The 24,138-nt window shown below is 45.5% G+C and overlaps 1 protein-coding gene across 1 annotated transcript in view; it reads left to right on the top strand.

The window, feature by feature from the left end:
• LOC142310806 (alpha-2-macroglobulin-like) overlaps positions 1–24,138 on the top strand; it is a 160,777-nt gene that overhangs the window by 56,829 nt on the left and 79,810 nt on the right. The window contains exons 17-21 of the mRNA XM_075348518.1: positions 7,997–8,084; positions 12,570–12,675; positions 13,209–13,434; positions 17,480–17,606; positions 19,423–19,544. Coding sequence (XP_075204633.1) covers positions 7,997–8,084; positions 12,570–12,675; positions 13,209–13,434; positions 17,480–17,606; positions 19,423–19,544 — 669 coding nt within the window. The remainder of the gene's footprint in view (positions 1–7,996; positions 8,085–12,569; positions 12,676–13,208; positions 13,435–17,479; positions 17,607–19,422; positions 19,545–24,138) is intronic.

The following is a 24,138-nucleotide window of genomic DNA, read 5'->3' as shown; positions in this document are numbered from 1 at the left end:
GTCCTGTCGGTGGCAGCAGAACAGCTGATCGGGGTGCGGGCTGTGGCCGATCAGGCATTGATGGCCTATCCTGAGGGGCACTTTGCACACTACGACATCGCAGGTGCGATGTCGGTGAGGTCAAATTGAAAGTGACGCACATCCGGCGTCGCTGGCGATATCGTAGTGTGTAAAGCCTTTTTGATACGATTAAGGAGCGCAAAAGCGTCGTAATCGTATTATCGATGTAGCGTCTGTTATGTCCATAATTTGGAAATGACCGATGTTACGATGTTGTTCCTCGTTCCTGCGGCAGCAAACATTGCTGTGTGTGAAGCTGCAGGAGCGAGGAACATCTCTTACCTGCGTCCTGCGGCTCATGCCAGCTATGCAGAAGGAAGGAGGTGGGCGGGATGTTTACGTCCCGCTCATCTCTGGCCCTCCGCTTCTATTGGCCGCCTGCCGTGTGACGTTGCTATGACGCCGCACGACCCGCCCCCTTAATAAGGAGGCGGGTCGCCGGCCAGAGCGACATCGCAGGGCAGGTGAGTGCATGTGAAGCTGGCGTAGCGATAATGTTCGCTACGCCAGCAATCATAAGATATCGCAGCTGCGAGGGGGCGGGGACTATCGCGCTCGGCATCGCAAGCTTGCGATGTCGTAGTGAGCAAAGTGCCCCTTAGGATAGGCATTCAATGTAAAAACCTCTTTAAGTTTCAAGTGAAAAATGCCTCATGGGCAAAAGGAGCTTTTTGGGCCCCATAGGTTCCAAGGCCCAGGCGAGATTTCAACTTCTGCATCTATTGTGGTCACACCCTTGGCTGCAAGCACTGTGATGTGACCATATTCCAAAAAGACCACAAGCCCAAGTTTACTAAGTGAACTTTGGACCACACTTGGATGACAATTTCACACTTAGAACGGAGTGCATAACGAAGTAGGAAGCAAAGGGGAGAGGTCGTCAGGACAGGAGCCGGAGGAGCTTGCCCTAGGAAAAGGAAGAAGAAAGGAAGAAGGGGCTCTAGAGCCACGGGAAGTGAGTGATCTACCCGTGGGCTCGCATCCACAGCTGACTCATCAGTGTGGAGGAACTTGGCCGCAAAGGGGACCAGCCCCTAGACTGGTGTAGAACTACAAGGCTCAGCTAGCAAAACCGGAGGCTGAGGTAACTTCATGTGCCAAAGCCACAACCACATGCAAATCCACTGAAAAGGTGACCACAGAGGGCCAGGAAATTAGGCAGAAGGGCCTCCCAAACAGGTTCTGTGGACACCGGCTCACAGCACTGTGTGTGAGACACAGGGCAGGAGGGCCAAGCCAGCGTAAGAAGATGACCAGGGAAGGGACACAGAAAGGGACACCAGTCTTGTGCCTCCAAATTACCTGGGGATCGGCTGGATCCCGCCATCGCAGGATTCAGCACTCCAAGAGCAGCATTTGACCGGCTGGTCTTTATAATCTGGAACTGACAACTGTGAGTAAAAGAACTAATGACTACATCCCGCTGTGTCCTGGACTCATTTGTAGCTTACCACGGGGCCTTAGGGTACTCGTCACCGGACCAGTGGTTCTTTGGGGTAGCTCTGACTCGCCTGACCCGGTATCGTGACCCCGTCGGCTACATGAAAAACAAACAACAAACAAGTGTCCAGTACAGATGGGTGTGGAAATAGGGTGACGGGCCCCTGTTAAGCATATCACTGGTTGCAGCGGTGACTGGGGTCTCGGCCTCCTCCGCTGCCAACCTTTCCTGTGACTAGTCCTCTCCCAGGGGCAGTATTGGATGCGGAGTGGGGCGGCGGCAGTTACTCACAGAGTCACCAGGTGCGGGTTCCAGTCACTTTATTTACTGGCTCAGGTGCTGGTGCTACAAGGTGCTGGTCCTCGCCAACAGAGACTCCGGTCGATCCCGGGCAGGTCAGGGGCTGGATCTGGTTTTGTAATCTGTGGCCTTTCTCCTCCATGCACAACTCTGTACTCTCCCCTGGTCCTGGCCCATACGGCTGGGACCTCTCGTGGGTCGGACCTCTGTGCCATCTCCCAGGCTCCCTCTCTGCTGCCTAGTCGCGGCCACCCGAGCTAGGGCTGTGTACCTCTCTTGTGCTCAGTCCCATGCTCTGGCGACTACTCTCTTTTAGTCCACAATTACAAGTGCCGGGTCCCGTCTCTCTAGGTGTTACTGGCCCCAACTTGGTTGTGCTGTCTCTATGGTATTACATACAGACAGCTCTGTTCTGCCTCCCTGAGGGCCTGGCAGCAGCCCTCAGGGAGCTACACACCATGCGTCTGCCCTGTCTCATGCTGTTCTCTCCCACCAAAAGTGAAACTGCTTTGTTTTCTACTCCTAACTGCCCATGCCTCCACCTTTTCCAGATGCTATGGCAACCACTCTTGATTTAAGTAGTGGAGGCCACCTGGCATCTGCCAGGAACTGTGTATGTAGAAACATTGTTAACCCTTTCCTAGTGAGTGCTTCTCCCTGCTGTATGGTGGTGTGAGGTGTGTGTAAAGTTACCGAGCCAACCTCTCCCTGCCTGGGGAGGATATAATGATATACCCTGTAGCGTCCAGTCTCAGGGGCGCTACACATTGTCCTCACCGCCAGCCCTGTGCTGTCCCAACATTTCATCAGGTAACCACTGCCCACGGTTGCCCCGGGGTCCCAGCTCCACCTGTGGGGGAGCTGTACCATCTCAGCTTCGTCACCATCTGCCCCAGGGGTCCCATCTAAGCAGCGTCGGCCATACCTGGCCGAATACCACGGGTGGCTTCACTATTCCTCATCCCATATAAATATCCCCCCACTCATATAAAACAACACCGCCAGGGTCACGGAGTTGGGCCCTGCCGCCATGACATCCCTAAGACAAAAACCGTGGCCTGGTTCCGAGTGTCCTCTCAGACAGCCCTTGTGGGGCATGTCAACTTGGCGTCACGAACAGGATTTTGTGCGTCTTACAACGGGTACTGTGTGCCTAGAAACTGTGATTGTGTGAAAGACCGTGTAATAGTGGCTACGAAAAAGAACAGGCGCCATGTGTAATCAGAGAGGATGAGTGCATCTTCCCTCCGTGGGCTGGATCGCAAAACGGCACGAAGAGCTATGTCCGCCCACCGCTGAGGTGGCAGAGAAACGAAACTTACTAAATGACTCAGGAGCCCTGCCTCCCCAGGAAGCAGACAGGGACGCGCTGGAGGCTAGTAATATGCTGGCCAAAAAGAGACTCCGCAAAGCCAGTCCTGCGCAGCGGGGACCCCTGAGACGTGGGATAGTGGTCCATTTCGACCTGCAGAAGGGCTGGGGTTTCCTGGAAGAACCTGCACTGGCCTCAGACATTTTTGTTACACGTCAAGACGTGGAGTCGCACCTACCACAAGGACACCCAGACTGTGACCCGTACCCAGGAGACGTAAGATATACGTAGCAGGAAGGTGAACGGGGATGGTATGCATTGGACGTAAAGAAAGTGCGCATGCAACATAAAGAGCTGGCTGTGGAGCACCTGCCAGCCCCAAGGTGTAACCGGGAAACCCAGACACCATGGAGAACTGCAGTATAAAGTGTAAATAGGTTTTTGTTGTAGAATGTAAAACTATCGCAGTAAAGTTTATTAGATCAGAAATGTTGACCCGTAAGCGTTTGAAGGACTGTTAAGTTGTGGACGGTGAAGAACTAAACTTGATGTATATAGTTAGCACTGGTTACAGAGCTCCCTAGTAGATTTAACAGACCACTAAGTTAAAACCCATTTGGCGTGGCCGAAGAACCGAGTGGTGGTCATTACATGCTCTGTTGCCACGCCCAGAGCCTACGTTAGAGGTTTGTTGGTGACGGGTCCCCCATTTGTTCTGCTGCTGTTTGCCTTTGGAGCGGTGGACAAACAACACTCGGAGAGTGGATGATCATGGACTCCTGAAAATCTGTACAAAATCTTAATAATGGAGATGTTATATTTTATTGTAAAGTTTTTTTTGCAACGTTCAAGGAATGATGCCTCCCATAAAGGAATGAAAAGTTTAATTGTAACCTGTTAAAAAGCATTGCTGGTTTCTGAGCCGGGAATGGTAATCATGTGACCGCAATTGTGTGATATGCATGTTTCCGGCCTGAACCCAATTAGTGGGCACAACCTTACTCAATACAAATGTATAGAGCAAGGCTGCTCCCACTGGACAGCCATGCCTACTAGTCGGACGCGCCCACTCCCATATATTGGTATGGAGCTACGCCTTGCACACTAGTCTGGTCTGGAACGTACATATTGCTCAATTGTAGTCATGTGACCACCGTTCCTGGCTCAGAAACAGGCGAATCCTCGCAACGCACAATTTGTGTGCTGGGAGCATTCATAACTTTGCAGTCGGACTGCAAACTTACCACTTTAGCCCAGACAACCTATTTAATACAATTGGGAGTACAATTTGAATGGCTTTTAACTAAGGGGGCTTTACACGTTGCGACATCGCTACCGATATATCGTCAGGATCACGTCGTTAGTGACGCACATCCGGCGGCGGTAGCGACATCGCAATGCGTGAATCCTAGGTGCGACGATGAACGAACACAGAAGCGTACAATATCGCTGATCTGTGTAACGTCGTTTCTTTCCATAATGTCGGTTCGACCGCAGGTACGATGTTATTTGTCATTCCTGCGGCAGCACACATCGCTGTGTGTAAACCCGCAGGAACGAGAAACATCTCCTTACCTGCGTCTGCCAGCAATGCGAAAGGAAGGAGGTGGGTGGGATGTTATGTCCCGCTCATCTCCGCCCCTCCGCTTCTATTGGCCGGCCGATTAGTGACATCGTGGTGACATCGCTGTGACGCCGAACGCACCTCCCCCTTGAAGGAGGGATTGTTCGGCAGTCACAACGATGTCGCCGAGCAGGTATGTGCGTGTGACGCTGCCGTAGCGATAATGTTCGCTACGGCAGCAATCAACACATATCGCATGTGCGACGGTGCAGGTGCTATCTCGCTGGACATCGCTAGCAATTGCTAGCGATTTCGCAACATGTAAAGCCCGCCTTAGAATAGAAATGTGTGTTCCAAAAATGTAACCGCATTGTTGAAAAGCATACTTTCACTAGTGATGAGCGAGTACCAAAAAGCTCGGGTGCTCGAGGCTCGGGCCGAGCATCCCAAGATACTCGTGTACTCGGCGCGAGCACCGAGCCCAATGTTATCCTATGGGAGACCCGAGTATTTTTCTGAAATGACCCCCGGCAGCATGTAGAAACCCTAAAAATGTCACAAAAGTCTCAGAAGAGTGCTCAAATGACATGGCAACAGCATGGGGAAGACCCCTTGAAGCATTTATCACTCAAAAGTCACAGCTGTGAACAATTTTGTCCGAGTTTTACGCCATTTTTACGGACTCACCAGAAAACCTTCCAAAATGACACCAAAATGAATTTTCATGGCGGAAATGTTAAGGGCACATACCCAATAGTGAGATAGAGCTGGTGTATGTTACTTTTTGAGATTAATACATGAAAGATTTTACGTAAAACATTGTGTGGCACTCCGATGTCCAAAACGCACGTTTTGTGCTTTTTACTAGCGATGTCGGTCATTTTTTTTTTCATTCTATCTCCCGTCGGTCAGTCTCGCTCTGTCTGTCTCTCTCTGTCTTGTCTGTCCCCCTCTCACAGTCTGTCGGTCATTCTCCCCCCTCTGTCTTACTTACCGTTCCCTGATCACTGCCGCGGCGCTGCACAGCTGTTCACTAAACTCCGGCGGCTTTTCCTCTTTTGAAAAAGCCGGCCGCTCATTAAACAATATCGTATTCCCTGCTTTCCTGCTTTCCTGCGCCTATGATTGGTTGCAGTGAGACACGCCCCCACGCTGAGTGACAGGTGTCTCACTGCACCCAAATACAGCAGCCGGTGGGTGTGTGTATACTGTGCAGTGAAATAAATAATTAAATAATTAAAAAAAACGGCGTGCGGTCCCCCCCAATTTTAATACCAGCCAGATAAAGCCATACGGCTGAAGGCTGGTATTCTCAGGATGGGGAGCTCCACGTTATGGGGAGCCCCCCAGCCTAACAATATCAGTCAGCAGCCGCCCAGAATTGCTGCATACATTATATGCGACAGTTCTGGGACTGTACCTGGCTCTTCCCGATTTGCCCTGGTGCGTTGGCAAATCGGGGTAATAAGGAGTTAATGGCAGCCCATAGCTGCCACTAAATCCTAGATTAATCATGTCAGGCGTCTCCCTGAGATTCCTTCCATCATTAATCTGTAAATTACAGTTAAAAAACACACACACCCGAAAAATCCTTTATTAGAAATAAAAAACACTAACAAAGTCCCTCATCACCAATTTATTAACCCCGACAAACCCTCCATGTCCGGCGTACTCCACAGTCCTCCAGCGTCGCATCCAGCTTGGCTGCATGAAGGTGACAGGAGCTGCAGAATACACCGCCGCTCCGGTCAGCTTCACACAGCAACTGAAGACAGCCGCGCGATCAGCTGAGCTGTCACTGAGGTTACCTGGATCCAGCGGTGGATCCAGCGGTGGCTGCGGGTAACCTCAGTGACAGCTCAGCTGATCACGTTACTCACCGCCGCTCCGGTCAGCTTCCCACAGCAACTGAAGACAGCTGCGCGATCAGCTGAGCTGTCACTGAGGTTACCTGGATCCAGCGGTGGATGCAGCGGTGGCCGCGGGTAACCTCAGTGACAGCTCAGCTGATCGCGCTACTCACCGCCGCTCCGGTCAGCTCCACACAGCAACTGAGGTGAGTATAGCAATCAGCTGAGCTGTCACTGAGGTTAATCGCGGCACCGCTGGATCCAGCGGTGGCCGTGAGTTACCTGACTGACAGCAGCTGATCGCGCTACTCACCGCCGCACCGGTCAGCTCCACGCAGCAACTGAGGTGAGTATCGCGATCAGCTGAGCTGTCACTGAGGTTAATCGTGGCACCGCTGGATCCAGCGGTGGCCGCGAGTTACCTGACTGACAGAAGCTGATTGCACTACTCACCTCAGTTGCTGTGTGAAGCTGACCGGAGCGGCGGTGTATTCTGCAGCTCCTGTCACCTGCATGCAGCAGAGCTGGACGCGACACTGGAGGTCCGTGGATTACGCCGGACATGGAGGGTTTGTCGGGGTTAATAAATTGGTGATGAGGGACTTTGTTATTGTTTTTTATTTCTAATAAAGGATTTTTCGGGTGTGTGTGTTTTTTAACTGTAATTTACAGATTAATGATGGAAGGAATCTCGGGGAGACGCCTGACATGATTAATCTAGGATTTAGTGGCAGCTATGGGCTGCCATTAACTCCTTATTACCCCGATTTGCCAACGCACTAGGGTAAATCGGGAAGAGCCGGGTACAGTCCCAGAACTGTCGCATCTAATGTATGCGGCAATTCTGGGCGGCTGCTGACTGATATTGTTAGGCTGGGGGGCTCCCCATAACGTGGGGCTCCCCATCCTGAGAATACCAGCCTTCAGCTGTATGGCTTTATCTGGCTGGTATAAAAATTGGGGGGGACTGCACGCCGTTTTTTTTAATTATTTATTTATTTATTTTACTGCACAGTATAGACACGCCCACCGGCTGCTGTGATTGGGTCCAGTGAGACACCTGTCACTCAGCGTGGGGGCGTGTCTCACTGCAACCAATCATAGGCGCCTGTGGGCGTGGAAAGCAGGGAATATGAGATGGCTGTGTGCAGAGCACAGCGCGCCCGCCGGTATAAAGGCTCGGTCACGCTGTGCAGGCCGGCCAATCACTGCAATTCCACAACTAACAGGGCTGTGGCATTGCAGTGGTCTGCCAGCCAATCCCTGCATGAGGGCTGGCTCTCAAAAGAGCGCCAACATGCAGGGATGAAGACCACGAGTACAGCACGAGTATCGCGAAATTACTCGGTACCCGCCGAGTAACCCGAGTACAGTGATACTCGTGCGAGTACCGAGTAGTAACAAGCATACTCGCTCATCACTAACTTTCACATGTAGACCAATTCACATTACCTTCCATTTGCTCATAGGCTGTGGGCGTAAAAATATTAACAAGTGCAGATATTAAGAAAACTCCGGAATGTGTACAACAAGTATTCTACTCAATGGATCCTGATGGTAAGTCAGTTATAGTTATGATTTTATAAGAAAAATCTTTATAATGAAATAGAAGAAATGAAGACTATATGTTTATGTTTGATGATTATTCTAAAATTCAAATGTACCTTTTAACCATTTTCTGATTGCTGTCAATGAAAGAAACATTCTAGTTTTTATCAGATGTTGACATTCTGTAAACCATAATTATTGATTGAAATGCAGGAGGAACAGAGAGGCAGATAAATATTAATGTGCAACAATGCATTCAATTTTGTTTTATTTGTTTACAGTCTACTCTTCTTCACCACTCCATTAAAGGGAATTTCCCATGAAAAAGGCCATTTTAAAGTTCATTCTAAACAATAGATCTTGGAATAATAACAATTTCCACAATTGGATGTGATTAAAAGAAATGTTACTATGCTGAGATAATCTTATTTCTGTGCCCCTGCTATATACTGTGTAATGGCCGTGTCTGACCGTACAGGGACATGTCTGATCATACCACATCTCCTGGGCCGGGGAGGACACAGACAATATACAGATAACACAGCATGGAATCACAAATAATAATTTCTTTGAGATAAAACATTTTTTAAAAAAACTGAAAATGTTTTGCCTTATGAAAAGAATGAACTATTATCCTGTGCTGTAATGTCTTTATATTTATTTATCCCTCCCCTTTCCAAGAGCTGTGGTATGATCAGACCATGTCCCTGTATGGTCATACACGACCGTTACACAGTACACAGCAAGGACACATATACACCATGTGCAGAATTATTAGGCAAGTTGTATTTTAGAGGATTTTTTTTATTCTTGATCAACTATGTTCTCAATCAACCCAAAAGACTCATAAATATCAAAGCTTAATACTTTTGGAAGTTGGAGGGGTTTTTTTTAGATTTGGCTATCTTAGGAGAATATCTGTTTGTGCAGGTAACTATTACTGTGCAGAATTATTAGGCAACTTAATAAAAAAAACAAATATATTCCCATCTCACTTGTTTATTTTCACCAGGTAAACCAATATAACTGCACAAAATTTAGAAATAAACATTTCTGACATGCAAAAACAAACCCCCAAAAAATTAGTGACCAATATAGCCACCTTTCTTTATGATGACTCTCACCAGCCTACCATCCATAGATTCTGTCAGTTGCTTGATCTGTTTACGATCAACATTGCGTGCAGCAGCCACCACAGCCTCCAGACACTGTTCCGAGAGGTGTACTGTTTTCGCTCCCTGTAGATCTCACATTTTATGAGGGACCACAAGTTCTCTATGGGGTTCAGATCAGGTGAACAAGGGGGCCATGTCATTATTTTTTCATCTTTTAGACCTTTACTGGCCAGCCACGCTGTGGAGTAGTTGGATGCATGTGAAGGAGCATTGTCCTGCATGAAAATCATGTTTTTCTTGAACGATAGCGACTTCTTCCTGTACAACTGCTTGAAGAAGTTGTCTTCCAGAAACTGGCAGTAGGTCTGGGAGTTGAGCTTCACTCCATCCTCAACCCGAAAAGGTCCCACAAGTTCATCTTTGATGATACCAGCCCATACCAGTCCCCACCTCCCCCTTGCTGGCGTCTGAGTCGGAGTGGAGCTCTCTGCCCTTTACTGATCTAGCCTCTGGCCCATCCATCTGGCCCATCAAGAGTCACTCTCACTTCATCAGTCCATAAAACTTTTGAAAAATCAGTCTTAAGATATTTCTTGGCCCAGTCTTGACGTTTTATCTTGTGTTTCTTGTTCAATGGTGGTCGTTTTTCAGCCTTCCTTACCTTGGCCATGTCCCTGAGTATGGCACACCTTGTGCTTTTTGATACTCCAGTAACGTTGCAGCTCTGAAATATAGCCAAACTGGTGGCAAATTTTATCTTGGCAGCTTCATGCTTGATTTTCCTTAATTCATGGGCAGCTAATTTGCCTTTTTTTGCCCAACACACTTCTTGCGACCCTGTTCGCTATTTTCCATGAAACTCTTGATTGTTCGGTGATCACACTTCAAAAGTTTGGCAATTTCAAGACTGCTGCATCCCTCTGCAAGACATCTCACAATTTTGGACTTTCAGAGCCCGTCAAATCTCTCTTCTGACCCATTTTACCAAAGGAAAGGAAGTTGCCTAATAATTAAGCACACCTTTATATAGGGTGTTGATGTCATTACACCACACCCCTCCTCATTACAGAGGTGCACATCACCTGATTTACTTAATTGGTAGTTGGCTCTCAAGCCTATACAGCTTGGAGTAGAACATGTATAAAAAGTATCGTGATCAAAATACTCATTTGCCTAATAAGTCTGCACACAGTGTATAAGATTATCTCAGCACAGGACCTATTTTTTTAACCATATAGAATTGTGGAACTTATTTATTCCAAGATCTATTGATTAAAATGAACTAGAAAGGGAACCTGTCACCAGATTTGGCCCCTATAATCTGCAGCCACCACCAGTGAGCTCTAATATACAGCATTCTAATGTGCTGTATATAAGGGCTCAGGCCGCTGAGTAGAACATAAAAAACATAAAAAACACTTTTATAATACTCACTTAGGGGGCGGTCCGGTCCAATGAGTGTCGCTGCTCTCCAGTCTGCTCACCTTACTCTTTCTTTCCCACCCAGTGTGGATAACGCAATCTACGACATCCACACAGGTTAGCATTGCGATCCTGCGCAGGCACACTGTGATCCGCCCTGCTGAGAGCAGAGCAACCTATTGTAATGCATATACTCGGGCAGTCTTTAACCTTTCCTCGCACCAGTGTCGGTCAGCGTGGTTGATGTTGTTCAATTTATCCACACTCGGCGGGATAGGAGGACAGCAATCGCTGCAGAGAGAAGGCGCCAAACCGGAGAGCAGCGACACCCATCGGACCGAAACACTCCTTAGGTGAGTATAATAAAAGTATTTTTTTATGTTATACAGAGCAGCCAAACAAAGTGCATTTCTTCACTATAGGTATCAATTTAATCAGAATTACAGCATCAATATGGCCATGTCTCTACTTTACATTATAAAATCGTCCTTACAGACACCGTCCATAGTCTTCCATATATTATAATGCAGCCCAATAGTCCTCCATATAGTATAATGCACCCCCATAGTCCTCCATATAGTATAATGCACCCCCATAGTCCTCCATATAGTATAATGCACCCCCATAGTCCTCCATATAGTATAATGCTCCCCATAGTCCTCAATATATTATAATACACCCCCAAAGTCCTCCAAATATTAAAATGTACCAACATGGTGGTCCATATATTAAAATGCAGCCCTTTAGTCCTTCATACATTATAATTCACCCCATATAGTCCTCTAAATGTTATAATGCACCCATCATAGCCCCCCTCCCATATAGTATAATGCACTGCCCAGTTCTCCATATATTATAATGTAACAGGGTTGGTGCCTCAGGATTGGAGGATTGCTGATGTGGTTCCGAAATTTAAGAAAGGTAAGTGGGTGGATACAGGCAACTACTGTCCCCTTTATTCGAGTGGCTGTGAGACCCCCGGGTCTGGACGCCCCTCAAGCCACCGCGGATCCGGATCCGAGCAGCTCGGCTGCTGACACGGGGGCGGTACATTATCATTGTTAAACAATACATTTACTGCACCAGTGTAGCCCACCTACTGTGTTTTCATCCAAGTGGATCCAATATTTCCTGAAAGATTCATCCCCCAGCCACGGGGCAGCAGCAGATATTTTTCTTCTGGCCTACATAGGAGTTGTGCCTGTCGCAACTCCACCAGTTGAGCATAACCAACACTTACCCACTCTCCCTCCTTACAGAGCAATCCTTATTGCAATGTATCATGACTATAGTTTGACGCTTATGAGGTTAAGTCTGGTGGGAAGGGTCTGCTCGGTTGTGCCTCATTTTGAGGCTCACATCATTTTATCATGGTGTGGATTCTTCTGGAACGCTGCCAGTAATAGTTCCTACTCTATTGCGTGCACAACTGGTTCTTGTGAGTTAGCCCTGATCCATCCCGCTACCCAGCTTTCCTCCCTAACCTCCATTTGCCTTGTACTGTTTGTCCGCCCTGTGTACCTGACCCGAGTCCCATTCTGTGTCTCAGTCTCCTCCCCTATCTTGTACTTACTTGTTCTCCGGCCCTCTGACTTCAGTAATGTTTCCTGACCTCAGCTCTGCTTCTTCTCTTTGGCTTTTGACATGACTTCTCGGCTCCGAACCCTTTTGCTTCCACCTGGTTACATCTTGCTTGCTCCCCCCTGTATTGACGTGTCATCCCGGTTTAAACTTAGGCTTGCTGACTACTCTTTCTGTTGCTTGCGCCCTCTGGTGGGCTTTTGTCTAACTGCACTTTGGAGTTCCATCTCCATTCAGCTTCTGTGCCCCCTGGTGGAAGCCTGACACAATGTTTCACCTTCACTTTTGATATATGTTGGTCAGTAGAATGTGATACCAAATATGATCTTTAGTTATTTTTCCTTTGCTTTTTTATTTATTTATTTTTTCCTTTGAGCAATGGACTATGATATAGACAACATCATACATTCAGGACAAGAGCCTGAAGGAAAAGTAAGAAAATATTTTCCAGAGACCTGGATTTGGGAACTTGTGGCTCTTGGGTAAGTTGTAGACTAAAGTCTCTATGGAAAATGGCTTTTAGTAATATATTAGAGAGTGACAAGATAAGGAAACCACATAGGAACCTACCGGTTTGTGACTTCATTGTCATTTCCTTCATTGACATTATTGGTCATTGTTCATTGATTAGCAAAACATGCACCATTCCAATTTACAGGTTATATTTCAATTTGACACAATGGTCCTAAAAACACAACAGCCCCATTGGATAGGTTGAATTGGGTCATATGCCCACACAGGAGCACTGTAGAGTGGTTGATGGAACTCCCCACTGGTGAAAATGCATTCGCTTTATCTGGAACTGACACCAATAAAAGCCCCTTCTTCACCTTCACAGCCCTCATCTACTCAAAATGATAATGCAGAACACTAGGACTCTTAGGAGTCAGACCCCAAACTGATCAAGATGTTACACCTAGTTATATATGTCTTCACGTCTCATGCATGGAAACCCTTTTAAATTAATCATTAAAATATTACAGCATCAACCTGTCTATATACGTATTTTATCTAGACAATCCGGCAGAAGTGAAATCCACCATAAGGCTCCGGATACCATCACTGACTGGAACGCAGGAGCCATTTGTTTGGGACCCAATGGATTTGGCCTTTCACCGTCATCATCACTACGGGTTTTCCAACCATTCTTTGTGGATCTTACCCTTCCATATTCGGTTGTTAGAGGAGAGTCCTTTACTCTCAAAGCTTCAGTCTTCAACTACCTGAAACAATGTATAAAGGTATGTGACAATGTATAAAGTATAACTTACCGTAGTCCATTGTTAATCAAGGACTGGTCTGGGTATAGTGTCCGAAATAAAGTGTCAGACTGACGTAACTAGAGCATTGAGAAATTATTCTAATCATCCATCCACCTCCTTCTTCAGCTGTGCAGAACAAAGTCTCATTTATTTCTTTGGTCACTAATCACATTGTTTTAAAGAATAATTGTTTATTTGTTTGTGAGCCGTCAATAGGTAATAGACTTTGATAGCTGCTGAATCTTATAGACACTTTTTACAAAAACCCTGACTGTGGCCCTGATCCATTCCCGCCTTGATTACTGTAATTCTCTATTAATTGGTCTCCCCCTCACTAGACTTTCCCCTCTACAGTCCATCCTTAATGCTGCAGTCAGGGTCACCTATCTGGCTAGTCATTACTTATATGCTTCCGCGCTGTGCCAGTCATTGCACTGGCTGCCCATACATTATAGAATCCAATTTAAATTGCTTGTTCTCACCCACAAAACTCTTCACAGCACAGCACCCCCCTACATCTCCACCCTCATTTCTGTCTATCACCCTACCCATTCTCTATGCTCCACAAAAGACCTTTGACTAACATCCACACTAATCCAAACCTCCCACTTCCGGCTCCGAGACTTCTCCCGAGCTGCACCAATCCTCTGGAATGCTCTACCGCAAGACACTAGGACAATCCACAACTTACACAGCTTCAGACGCTCCCTAAAAACACATCTTTTTTAGGGTGGCCTATCACCCTCCCTAATTGAAGTCAATTCATATATATCCACTCCACTATTTCTCAGAACATAACTCTCCGTCAAACTCTACCACACCCAAAAGCATTACAAAGATTGCCTGGTGACCGGCTCATGCAGCTTTTATCTATCCCATATTTATTGGAGATGGCTGGACCATCATTGTAAATAAGCACCTGTACCTTGCGTCACCACCATCTCACTCCATTATAGAATGTAAGCTCTCACAAGCAGGGTTGTCTTTTTCTTTGCTTTAATTATTGTATCTTCTATAATGCTTACTTATGTTTGTATAAGATCCTCTAAATTGTAAAGAGCTCTAGAATATGTTGGTGCTATAGAAATAATAATAATTATATTTTTATTATTATTATTATTATTATTATTATTATTATTATTATTATTATTAAATGGGCCCCACCAAGATGCTCTGGTTCTCCATTGGACCAGTCCAACCTCGAAAAAAGCCTTTGATTTTGTTTTGTCTTTGTCTGTTTTCTACCTCTGGAGCTGGTCACAGTAAGGAACCACTTTAAAGGTTTCCAAAAGGGATTAGATCCTTTTTTTGGAAGAAAATAACATAAATAATTATGTAAATGTGTAAAGTTCTTTTCAGAATGTTTGGTCCAGTGGATAATCATCACTTGGGATCAGGACAGGAGGGAGAGATTGGCTATTTTGGGCTGGACTGGATAATGCCTTATTCTTGTACACACACACCAGCTCTTTTATCAGTTCCCATCCCTTGGTTGAACCTAATGGATGTGTCTTTTTTCAACTAATTAATCAATTATGTTAGATCAATAATTGACATGCCACCTTACCTCCTTCTTGCAAAAGGACATTGTATTCATGTCTTGGAAAGGGGTCCTTGTGTTTGGAGGGGGCTCAGGAGCTGAGCTCCACATGTGGCAGATATCAGCTATAATAAATAGCTAGCATCTGCCTCTAACAGCCGTGGCTCTTAACGACTGATGGGTTACTATGACAGATGGGGGGCTGCTGAAGACCCCCATTGCTGTGCTGTGATCTTGGTTTTCCTGCGAAGCTCAGCCAAGCTCCATAGGAGACTGAGAGTGGCATTGCAGAATACAATATAAGGGTACGCTCACACGAGCGTATAACTCGCATGAGTATCGGACCGCATCACTCGGTGCGGCCGCACACTCTCCGGACAGGAGCATGTCAGCCGCATAGAAATACATGCAGCTGAGCCACTCCTGTCAGCAGAGAAGCTAGGCGCGCCGGGTGATGCGGTCCGATACTCATGCGAGTTATACGCTCGTGTGAGCGTACCCTAAGCAAGCAAATGATTGCAGGCTCCAGTCCCCAATGGGATAATAATAAAATAGAGAAAAAAAGTGTGTGTGTGTGTGTGTATAAAATAGAGAAAAAAGTATTTATATATATAATAGAATGTAATACAATATATAACGTGTTCAAATCACCACCCTCTTCCCTCATTAGGCATAAAAAAAATGAAAAAAAAGGAAAATATTTGGTATCGCCACTTTTGTACAAAAGTCTGATCTGATTAAATATAGAATTAAATAGTTATTTTCATCACCAGATCCTATCCCACTATGTAGTAGGTGTAATAATAATAATAATCACAAATATATCCAATTAGAAATGTACTATAGTTCTCCTGAAACAGTCATGTCTCTTACCTCAAGTGCAGGGCATTGCAGCTTAAATATCTATGATTACGATCACACGCAGCTAACTATCACTATATGATTGATCATAACAATGCATGCACAAACTGCAATGCCCTGCACATGAGGTAAGCAACATAGCTAATCAGGAGATCTATACTACATTACTAATTAGAGGTATTTGCTAATATTATCATCATTAAGCCTACTACATATTGGGACAGGATCTTAGGGGTACTTTGCACGCTGCGATATCGCTACTGCAATATTGTCGGGGTCAAATCGAAAGTGACGCACATCCGGCGCCGGTAACGACGTCACAACGTGCAAAGCCTAGATGCGCCGATAAACGATCGCAAAAGCATCGAAAATTGGTGATCTGTGTAGTGTCGGTCATTTTCATAATGTCGCACCAATAGGAGATACGATGTTGTTCCTCGTTCCTGCGGCAGCACACATCGCTGTGTGTGACACCGCAGGAGCGAGGAACATCTCCTTACCTGCGTCCTGGCTGCAATGAGGAAGGAAGAAGGTGGGCGGGATGTTTACGTCCCACTCATCTCCGCACCTCCGCTTCTATTGGCCGCCTGCCGTGTGACGTCGCTGTGACACCACACGACCCACCCCCTTAGGAAGGAGGCAGATCGCCGGCCAAAGTGATGTCGCAGGGCAGGTAAGTGCGTGTGAAGCTGCCGTAGCGATAATGTTCGCTACGGCAGCTATCACAAGATATCGCATGTGCGACGGGGGCGGGGACTATCGCGCTCGGCATCGCTAGCCAATGCTAGCGATATCGCAACGTGCAAAGTACCCCTTAGATGAGAATACCCCTTTGATTAACGTGATTGATAAATGCTGTAAAGAGAAAAAAATCAAAATGCTAGAATTGTGTTTTTGGGGGTCACCTCATCTACCTAAAAAAAATTTAATAATAAGCAATCAGAGTATCATATGTATGCAAGTTTGACATAAATTAAAATATCAGCTCACCGCATAAAAAACATGCTGCCCATCAACAGAACAATAAATAAGTTACTGGAAATATATAGGTTTCGGCAATTGGCAAAACAAAGCAAAAACATTTTTTACAATATTCTAAATTAATTTTTTTCATCACTTAACGCAGAAATATATTGATGCATGTTTGGTATCTCTGTAATTGGACTGACCTAAACAATCATGTTTCCAGACGATTAGTATCACACAATAAATGCAAAAAAAATGAAAGCGCAAAAATTAAATATTCCCTGGTCCTTAAAGGGTTAACAGATTATTGGGCACTAATAGACTAATGAACCGGTGGGCCACCAAATAAAAATTTCTCTCCCCATACATGTAACATATAACTCCTAATCATTCCAATTTGTTTTATACATGGCCCATATAACCATAAGAACTAGTATATTATTTGCAATTAGCCATCCTTAGAAAGATGATGACCTATAAATGTACCCAATTTTGCAAGACCACAGGAGGCTCCTCTGCCCGAAGAGTTCAATCCTATCTAAAAAAAACATCTTTTGAAAGCAAGGGACATCTAGATTTGACATATGTAATAAATTGTAGATGTATCCTTAGCTAGGAGTTATTGTATATAATGATTTTAATCCCTTTATCTTTCAGGTGCGCACCACCCTGCAGACCACCGATGAGTTAGAAGAGACACCTTGTCCTGAGTGTGAATATAGCAGATGTATCTGTTCAGATGAGAGCAAAACCTTTTCCTGGAACTTGAAAGCCTCTAAACTGGGTACAATGGGTCCTCTTTGTCTCATGATGACCGTACAGCTGTATATCACCACCTCTTTCATGGCTACAACACCTGAGCCCTTACGCTTCTGAAGAGATCTTATATCCCAGTACGGTTACTAGCTGCACTAGGCTAGTCACACATGTCCGAGTTTCATGGCTCCAGTCTCTTCAACCAAAATCAGGAAATTCATAGGCAGTTGAGTTAGGGTCAGGAGACCAGTGGCTGGTCTGTAAATTGAGGTCTTTTAATGTATTAATGTATCTTGTGTAATGGTTGATGGATGTGGACACAGTGTACCATGGGCGAGGCTTACCGTGGAGGGGAGTGACTAAGCAGCTATATGGTATTCACTTGCGCCTCAGATAGGGAGGATAGACTGGGCAGCAGGTAGTCACCAGATGCTACTCCAGGGCAGTCCCCAGACCTGCAACAGCTGACTGACAAGTTAAAGCAGGACTGCGAGGTACAGAGGAAACAGACAGAGGCATAGTCAAGCAGACCAAGGTTTGGGCAGGCAGCACAGGGGCAGAATACAGAACCAAGGTCAAGATCGGAGAGATAAAACTGAAAGGTAGTCACAGTGCAGAGGGAACCACCCTATTTTCATTAGCACAAAGAAGTACAAAAAGCAATGGGATGAAACTTAAAGGAAGGAGATTCAGATTAGGCATTAGGAAAAACTTTCTGACAGTGAGGGCAGTCAGAGAGTGGAGCAGGCTATCACAGGAGGTAGTGAGGGCAGTCAGAGAGTGGAGCAGGCTATCACAGGAGGTAGTGAGGGCAGTCAGAGAGTGGAGCAGGCTATCACAGGAGCTAGGGAGCTCTCCATCAATGGAAATCTTCAAGCGGAAACTGAATAAACATGTAGCTGGGATGATTTAGGAAAGTCTGCACTCGCAGGGGGTTAGACCCAATGGCCCTTGAGTTCCCTTCCAACTCTATGATTCTATGAGACAAAAACGAGTGAACAAGCTGGGTCAAAAACTGGAGAGATGATACAAACAAACACCTTACGGTACACTAGAGACTGGAGTAACTAGGAACCAAGATCAGGCAAGGAATGGTGGGAGTGGCTGCTTGATAATCCCCTTCCGCTTGGGGTAGGACAGGGAAAGTATGGGTAAGTGACCTGTGACAGAGGTTCTAAGGGATAAAGAAGCAAATTGTGCAGCTGAAGCTGAAACAAACACATTTAATATAGAGCATATGCTCCTCAGACTGTGTTTTGGTGAGGGGCAGCTGGGACAGCAGTTTACAGGGAACAGGACTCTCTATATGCAATAAAAAATGAGTCATGATGGTAACCAGCACACGTTCGCAGTGCCAGTCTACTCACTGCTTCACTTCACCATTAAGCCTGAGGCATTTAAGTGGAAAACTCAGTTTGCAGCACTTCTAGTCCTGTTGCACTCTCCTGCTGTCTCCACCTGGCTATAGGGAGGAGTGACCGGATCCTGCAGGAAGTTAACCCTGCTGTATACTGCAGGGCAAACAGTACTTCTGTTTTTCCCTGATGAAACGTGTGCCTGTACATGTTTCTGGATTGGCTTCTTGTACTAAATCAAGTGTTCATGGTTTTTTAAAGGGTTGATATTGACTTTTAGTCCAATCATTGGCACTAGAGTTCCTGTCCTCTTTGTCTCCGATGAGGCAGTTTTTAATTTCCCAGGGGGATATTGCATATCTTATAAGTCTTCCTATGTCAACATGGTGCTCTTCAGCTATGATATATTCATGGCCTCAGTTATTTTATTTTTCATTCACATGAATCCTTGTTTTCATGATATAATTTATTATTTGGATGCATTTTCAGGAGAAGTAAATGTTACTGTGAAGGCAGAAGCCGTGGAGACTAAAGAATTTTGTGGAAATGAGATCCCAGTTGTGCCTAATCAAGGAAGAACTGACACCATTGTGAAAACAGTACTAGTACAGGTGAGAATGTTTTGGTTTCTAAAAAGTGAATTAGAAATTAATTCTATCCTCATTACCCTAAATGATTGTTAGCTTGTCGTTTAACTATTTCTAAGATTTAGTTCACAAGCCCTATTTGTATAGAGATGCTCAAAAGTTTGTGAACACTTCAGAATTTTCCATAACTCTGCATTAATTTGACTTAAAACTTCATCCAAATCACACAAGTCCTAATAGAAGACACAGAAAACATTAAAGCAAATAAATTAATAAAAAAATATTAGACTTTTTTAAATGATGAAAATTATCAAAGATCACATATTATGAGTGGCAAAAGTATGTGAACCTTAGCAGACAATTTGATTATGAAATTAGAGAGTGAAGAGGTAAACTTAAAAACAAATAAAAAAAAACAAAAACATTTTATTCCGCTCTGCAGCCTCTATTACATCCTGTGCCTAGCTTGACATGTAAAATTTGTCCAAAGTTCCTCTCTAAAAAACAGGGATCTATCAAAGTCTAATCTTCACAACACACTTTTGAACTTGTATCATGGCAAGAACAAAGCAGGTATCTCAGATAAATAGTTGTTGATGTTCATCAGCATGGAGGGGGTTACAAAACCATCTCTAAACAATTTTAGACTCCACCAATCTACAGTCAGTCAGATTGTGTATAAATGGAGCAAGTTTAAGACCAATATTATCCTCCCCCAGCGGGATTGAACATCAAAAATCACTCTAAAGGCAAGGTGTAAAATTCCATAGCTCACAAAGGAACCTAGGGTAACCTATAAGCAACTAAAGGTCTCTCTCACATCAGTCAATCCTAAGCAATCAGGAAAACACTGAACAACCTAACAACAGTGGTATGCATGGTGGAAATGCAAGGAGAAAGCCATTCTCCAAAAAGGACATTGCTGCCTCTCTGCGGTTTGCTAAAAAATAACCTGGACAAGGCAGACAAATAATAGAACTATATTTTATGTATGGATGAGTCAAAAATAAAGGGTTTTGATTTAAACAACAAGTATTATGCTTGGATAGAGAACACTGAGTACAGCATAAAACTTTATTAAATATGTGAAACACAATAGTGGAGATATCATAGTTGGGGACAATTTTGCTGATTCAGGGCCAGAAATTTTAAAAGAAATACATCAGCACATTTGTCCATGAGCTGAGATGTGGATCATGGAAGGGCACAGTCTTCAATTTTGCTGTGCGCTGGCGCCAGGGAGTCAATGCGACTTCACAATGCAGAAGAGAGACGGCGGTCAGAATGCGAAGGCGCAGGATTTCCGGCCGCAAACCTGACGTCACAGGCATTATAATAATAATCTTTATTTCTATAGCGCCAACATATTCCGCAGCGCTTTACAATTCAGGAGGCTCATAAACATATACATATCATATACATAAACATATACAAACAAGTAACAATTATAGAAGATACAATATTTAAAGGGAAAAAAGGCAACCCTGCTCGTGAGAGCTTACAATCTACAATGAGGTGGGGGGAGGGGCAAGGTACAAGTGCTTATTTACAATGACAATCCAGCCATCTCATGGGGGATAGATAATGGCTTCCTGAACCAGTTGGCCAGAGCCTTGAGATGCATTTGGGTGCCATGGAGTTTGACGTGGGGTTATGTTCTGAGAAGTTGTAGAGGGATTAGGTGAAATTAGTTTGGCTAGGGAGTGTGATAGGCCGCCCTAAAAAGATGCGTTTTTAGGGAGCATCTGAAGCTGAGTAAGTTGTGATTTGTCCTAACTTCTTGGGGTAGAGCGTTCCAGAGGTTTGGTGCAGCTCGGAAGAAGTCCTGGATTCGGGAGTGGGAGGTTCGAATTAGTGTGGATGTTAGTCGAAAGTCATTTGCAGAGCGTAGAGAACGGGTGGGATGATAGACAGAGAGGAGGGTGGAGATGTAGGGGGGTGCCGCACTGTGGAGAGCTTTGTGGGTGAGAACAAGCAGTTTGAATTGGATCCTGTGATATATGGGCAGCCAGTTCAATGACTGGCAAAGAGCAGAGGCATCCGAGTAGCGGTTAGCCAGATAGGTGACCCTGGCTGCTGCATTAAGGATGGACTGTAGAGGGGAGAGTCTAGTTAGGGGGAGACCAATTAATAGAGAGTTACAGTAGTCAAGGCGAGAGTGGATCAGGGCCACAGTGAGGGTTTTTGTCGTTTCCATTGTGAGAAAGGGGCGGATTCTAGAGATGTTCTTGAGGTGTAAGCGGCAGGAGCGGGCAAGAGATTGTATATAGGAGGTCAAGGAGAGATCGGTGTCAAGTATAACACCCAGACAGCGGGCCTGCGGCCTAGGACTTATCGTTGTGCCACACACAGAGAGGGAGATGTCAGGTTTAGGAAGGTTGGGAGATGGAGGGAAAAGCAGAAGTTCAGTTTTGGAAAGGTTAAGTTTCAGATAGAGAGCAGACATGACATTGCAAACTGCAGTCAGGCAGTCACTTGTGTTCTGTAGTACAGCGGGGGTGAGCTCAGGGGATGAGGTGTATAACTGTGTGTCATCAGCATAAAGATGGTACTGGAAGCCAAATCTGCTGATGGTCATTCCAATTGGGGCAGTGTAGAGGGAGAAAAGAAGAGGGCCAAGGACTGAACCTTGAGGGACCCCAACAGTGAGAGGAAGAGGAGAAGATGTGGAGCCAGCAAATGATACGCTGAATGAGCGGCCAGAAAGATAGGAAGAGAACCAGGAAAGAACAGTGTCCTTTAGGCCGATAGAATGGAGCATAGAGAGAAGGAGATGGTGGTCAACAGTGTCGAAGGCGGCAGAAAGGTCAAGAAGAATAAGCAATAATAAGCATTATAAAGAGAAAGAGAGGAGGAATCCTGGATATTGAAGACTGAAGGCCGGTTTATCTTCTAGGCAGCACACGCCCCATAGCCCGGAAGATAGAAGATATAAAAGATGATTTTTCGAAAACGATCCCTCATCCAAGAGGCATACAGGTATGGATAATTTCAGCTCTATGCTACCTGTATGCCCATATTAATAACTAAAAAAACTCAAAAGGGCGACATATTCCCTTTAAAGAATGTTTTGGAATGGGCACATCAAAGTTATCACCTTCATTGTGTAGAATTGTTGTGGAAGGACCTGAAGCAAGTACCGTAGTTCCTGGGAGAAAACCCACAGGCAGAAAAGTTGAAGCTGCTTTTGTAGCACCCAGGGGGCAGGGGGTCCTGGTTGGGTCTCATACCTACCTGTTTTACTCGTCACTGGGCCAGTGTGTTGGTCTGGGATGTCACAGTGGCCTGCCCGGATTCGTGCCCTGAGGTGTACACCAATAGAAGGGGAATAGAATGAAAGTTTGTTGTGATGCCACCTGCGGTACACGGCCAGGAAATAGTCACAGCTGCTGTCGCTGTCCTCCAGATTCTGGAAAACCAACTTGGAGAATGATCTTCCCTAGGGTCCTGCACCCTGTGTGGTGTCGGCTCCGAGGGAGCAATGAAGCTATCCCCTTGGCAAGAGTATGAACTCCTGTGTCCCACCAGAGCCACCAGTGACACCGTCTGCTCCTTTCCTCTCCTGCAGGAGAACTCCTAACTGTTTTGTTGGCTCCTAACTCCCCCCTGCGGGCTGCTCCTCCCCTTGTCCCTGTCACTAGTGGGCGGCTGCACCCCATGTTTGGAGACTGCCTTAAGATCCTACCCTAGCCCGGTACCCATTGGGGAGGGCAACCTGGTTGTGTGTTTGAGTTGTGTAAGTGGTGAAACCGGTACCAACCTCTTCAGGATCCGGGTTGAGCACTGCACCTTAAGTGATGTGCAGTACCCTGTGGCGAACAAAGCCTCAGGGGCGCCACACTTTGTAGGGAAGAATGTAGAAAAATCATCCAAAACGATGTTCATGACTAATCTACAATTGCTGGAAATATTTACATGCAGTTATTTGTGCACAAAGGGGTCACACCATATATTGAAAGGAAAGGTCATATACTTCTGCTACTGTATCATTATTTTAATTTAAAAAATGACAATGTCTAATATTTTGTTTGATTTGGATCAGTTTATCTACTATTTAGGTATGAAAAACTGTCAAATGTTTGCAGAAATGTGGGAAATTTTGAAGGGTTCACAAATAGTGATGAGTGAGCGTGCTCGATATTTCTTGTTACTCAATCAAGCATTGGGGCTCTCGGGTACTCACGGAGCTCGGCCGAGTATCGTGGGTGGTCAGATGTTTCGTCCATGAAACAATGACCACAAAACACAGGCTTGCTTCACTGTACGATGTGTGCAGGCGCCCCAGGGATAGTCTTTTGCAGCCCATGAATGGTTCTCACTGGGGTTAAAGCAATGTTTTCAGATGTAGTATGTCAAATGAAAAAACCCTGCCCTCTCTCTGGAAATACTCTCTTTATGCCTGTCTGTATGTGGGCAAAAAGATGAACTGCCCAATCATTGACTTCCATTATACTTGTTACTCAAGTTGAGCAGTTTCAGAGTGCCTGACCTGCTCGGCTTGAGGACAGAGCACTCGAGCATTTTAGTGCTCTCCCATTTCTATTTCCAAACTTTAAAGCAACACCATACTTATTTTTGGTGATTAGCTCCCAGGGCAAAAGTCCATCTAGCTCTCCAT

This window comes from Anomaloglossus baeobatrachus, chromosome 5 (assembly GCF_048569485.1).
Source record: "Anomaloglossus baeobatrachus isolate aAnoBae1 chromosome 5, aAnoBae1.hap1, whole genome shotgun sequence".
NCBI classification, from domain to species: domain Eukaryota; kingdom Metazoa; phylum Chordata; class Amphibia; order Anura; family Aromobatidae; genus Anomaloglossus; species Anomaloglossus baeobatrachus.
This window is presented reverse-complemented; position numbering and strand designations above follow the sequence as displayed.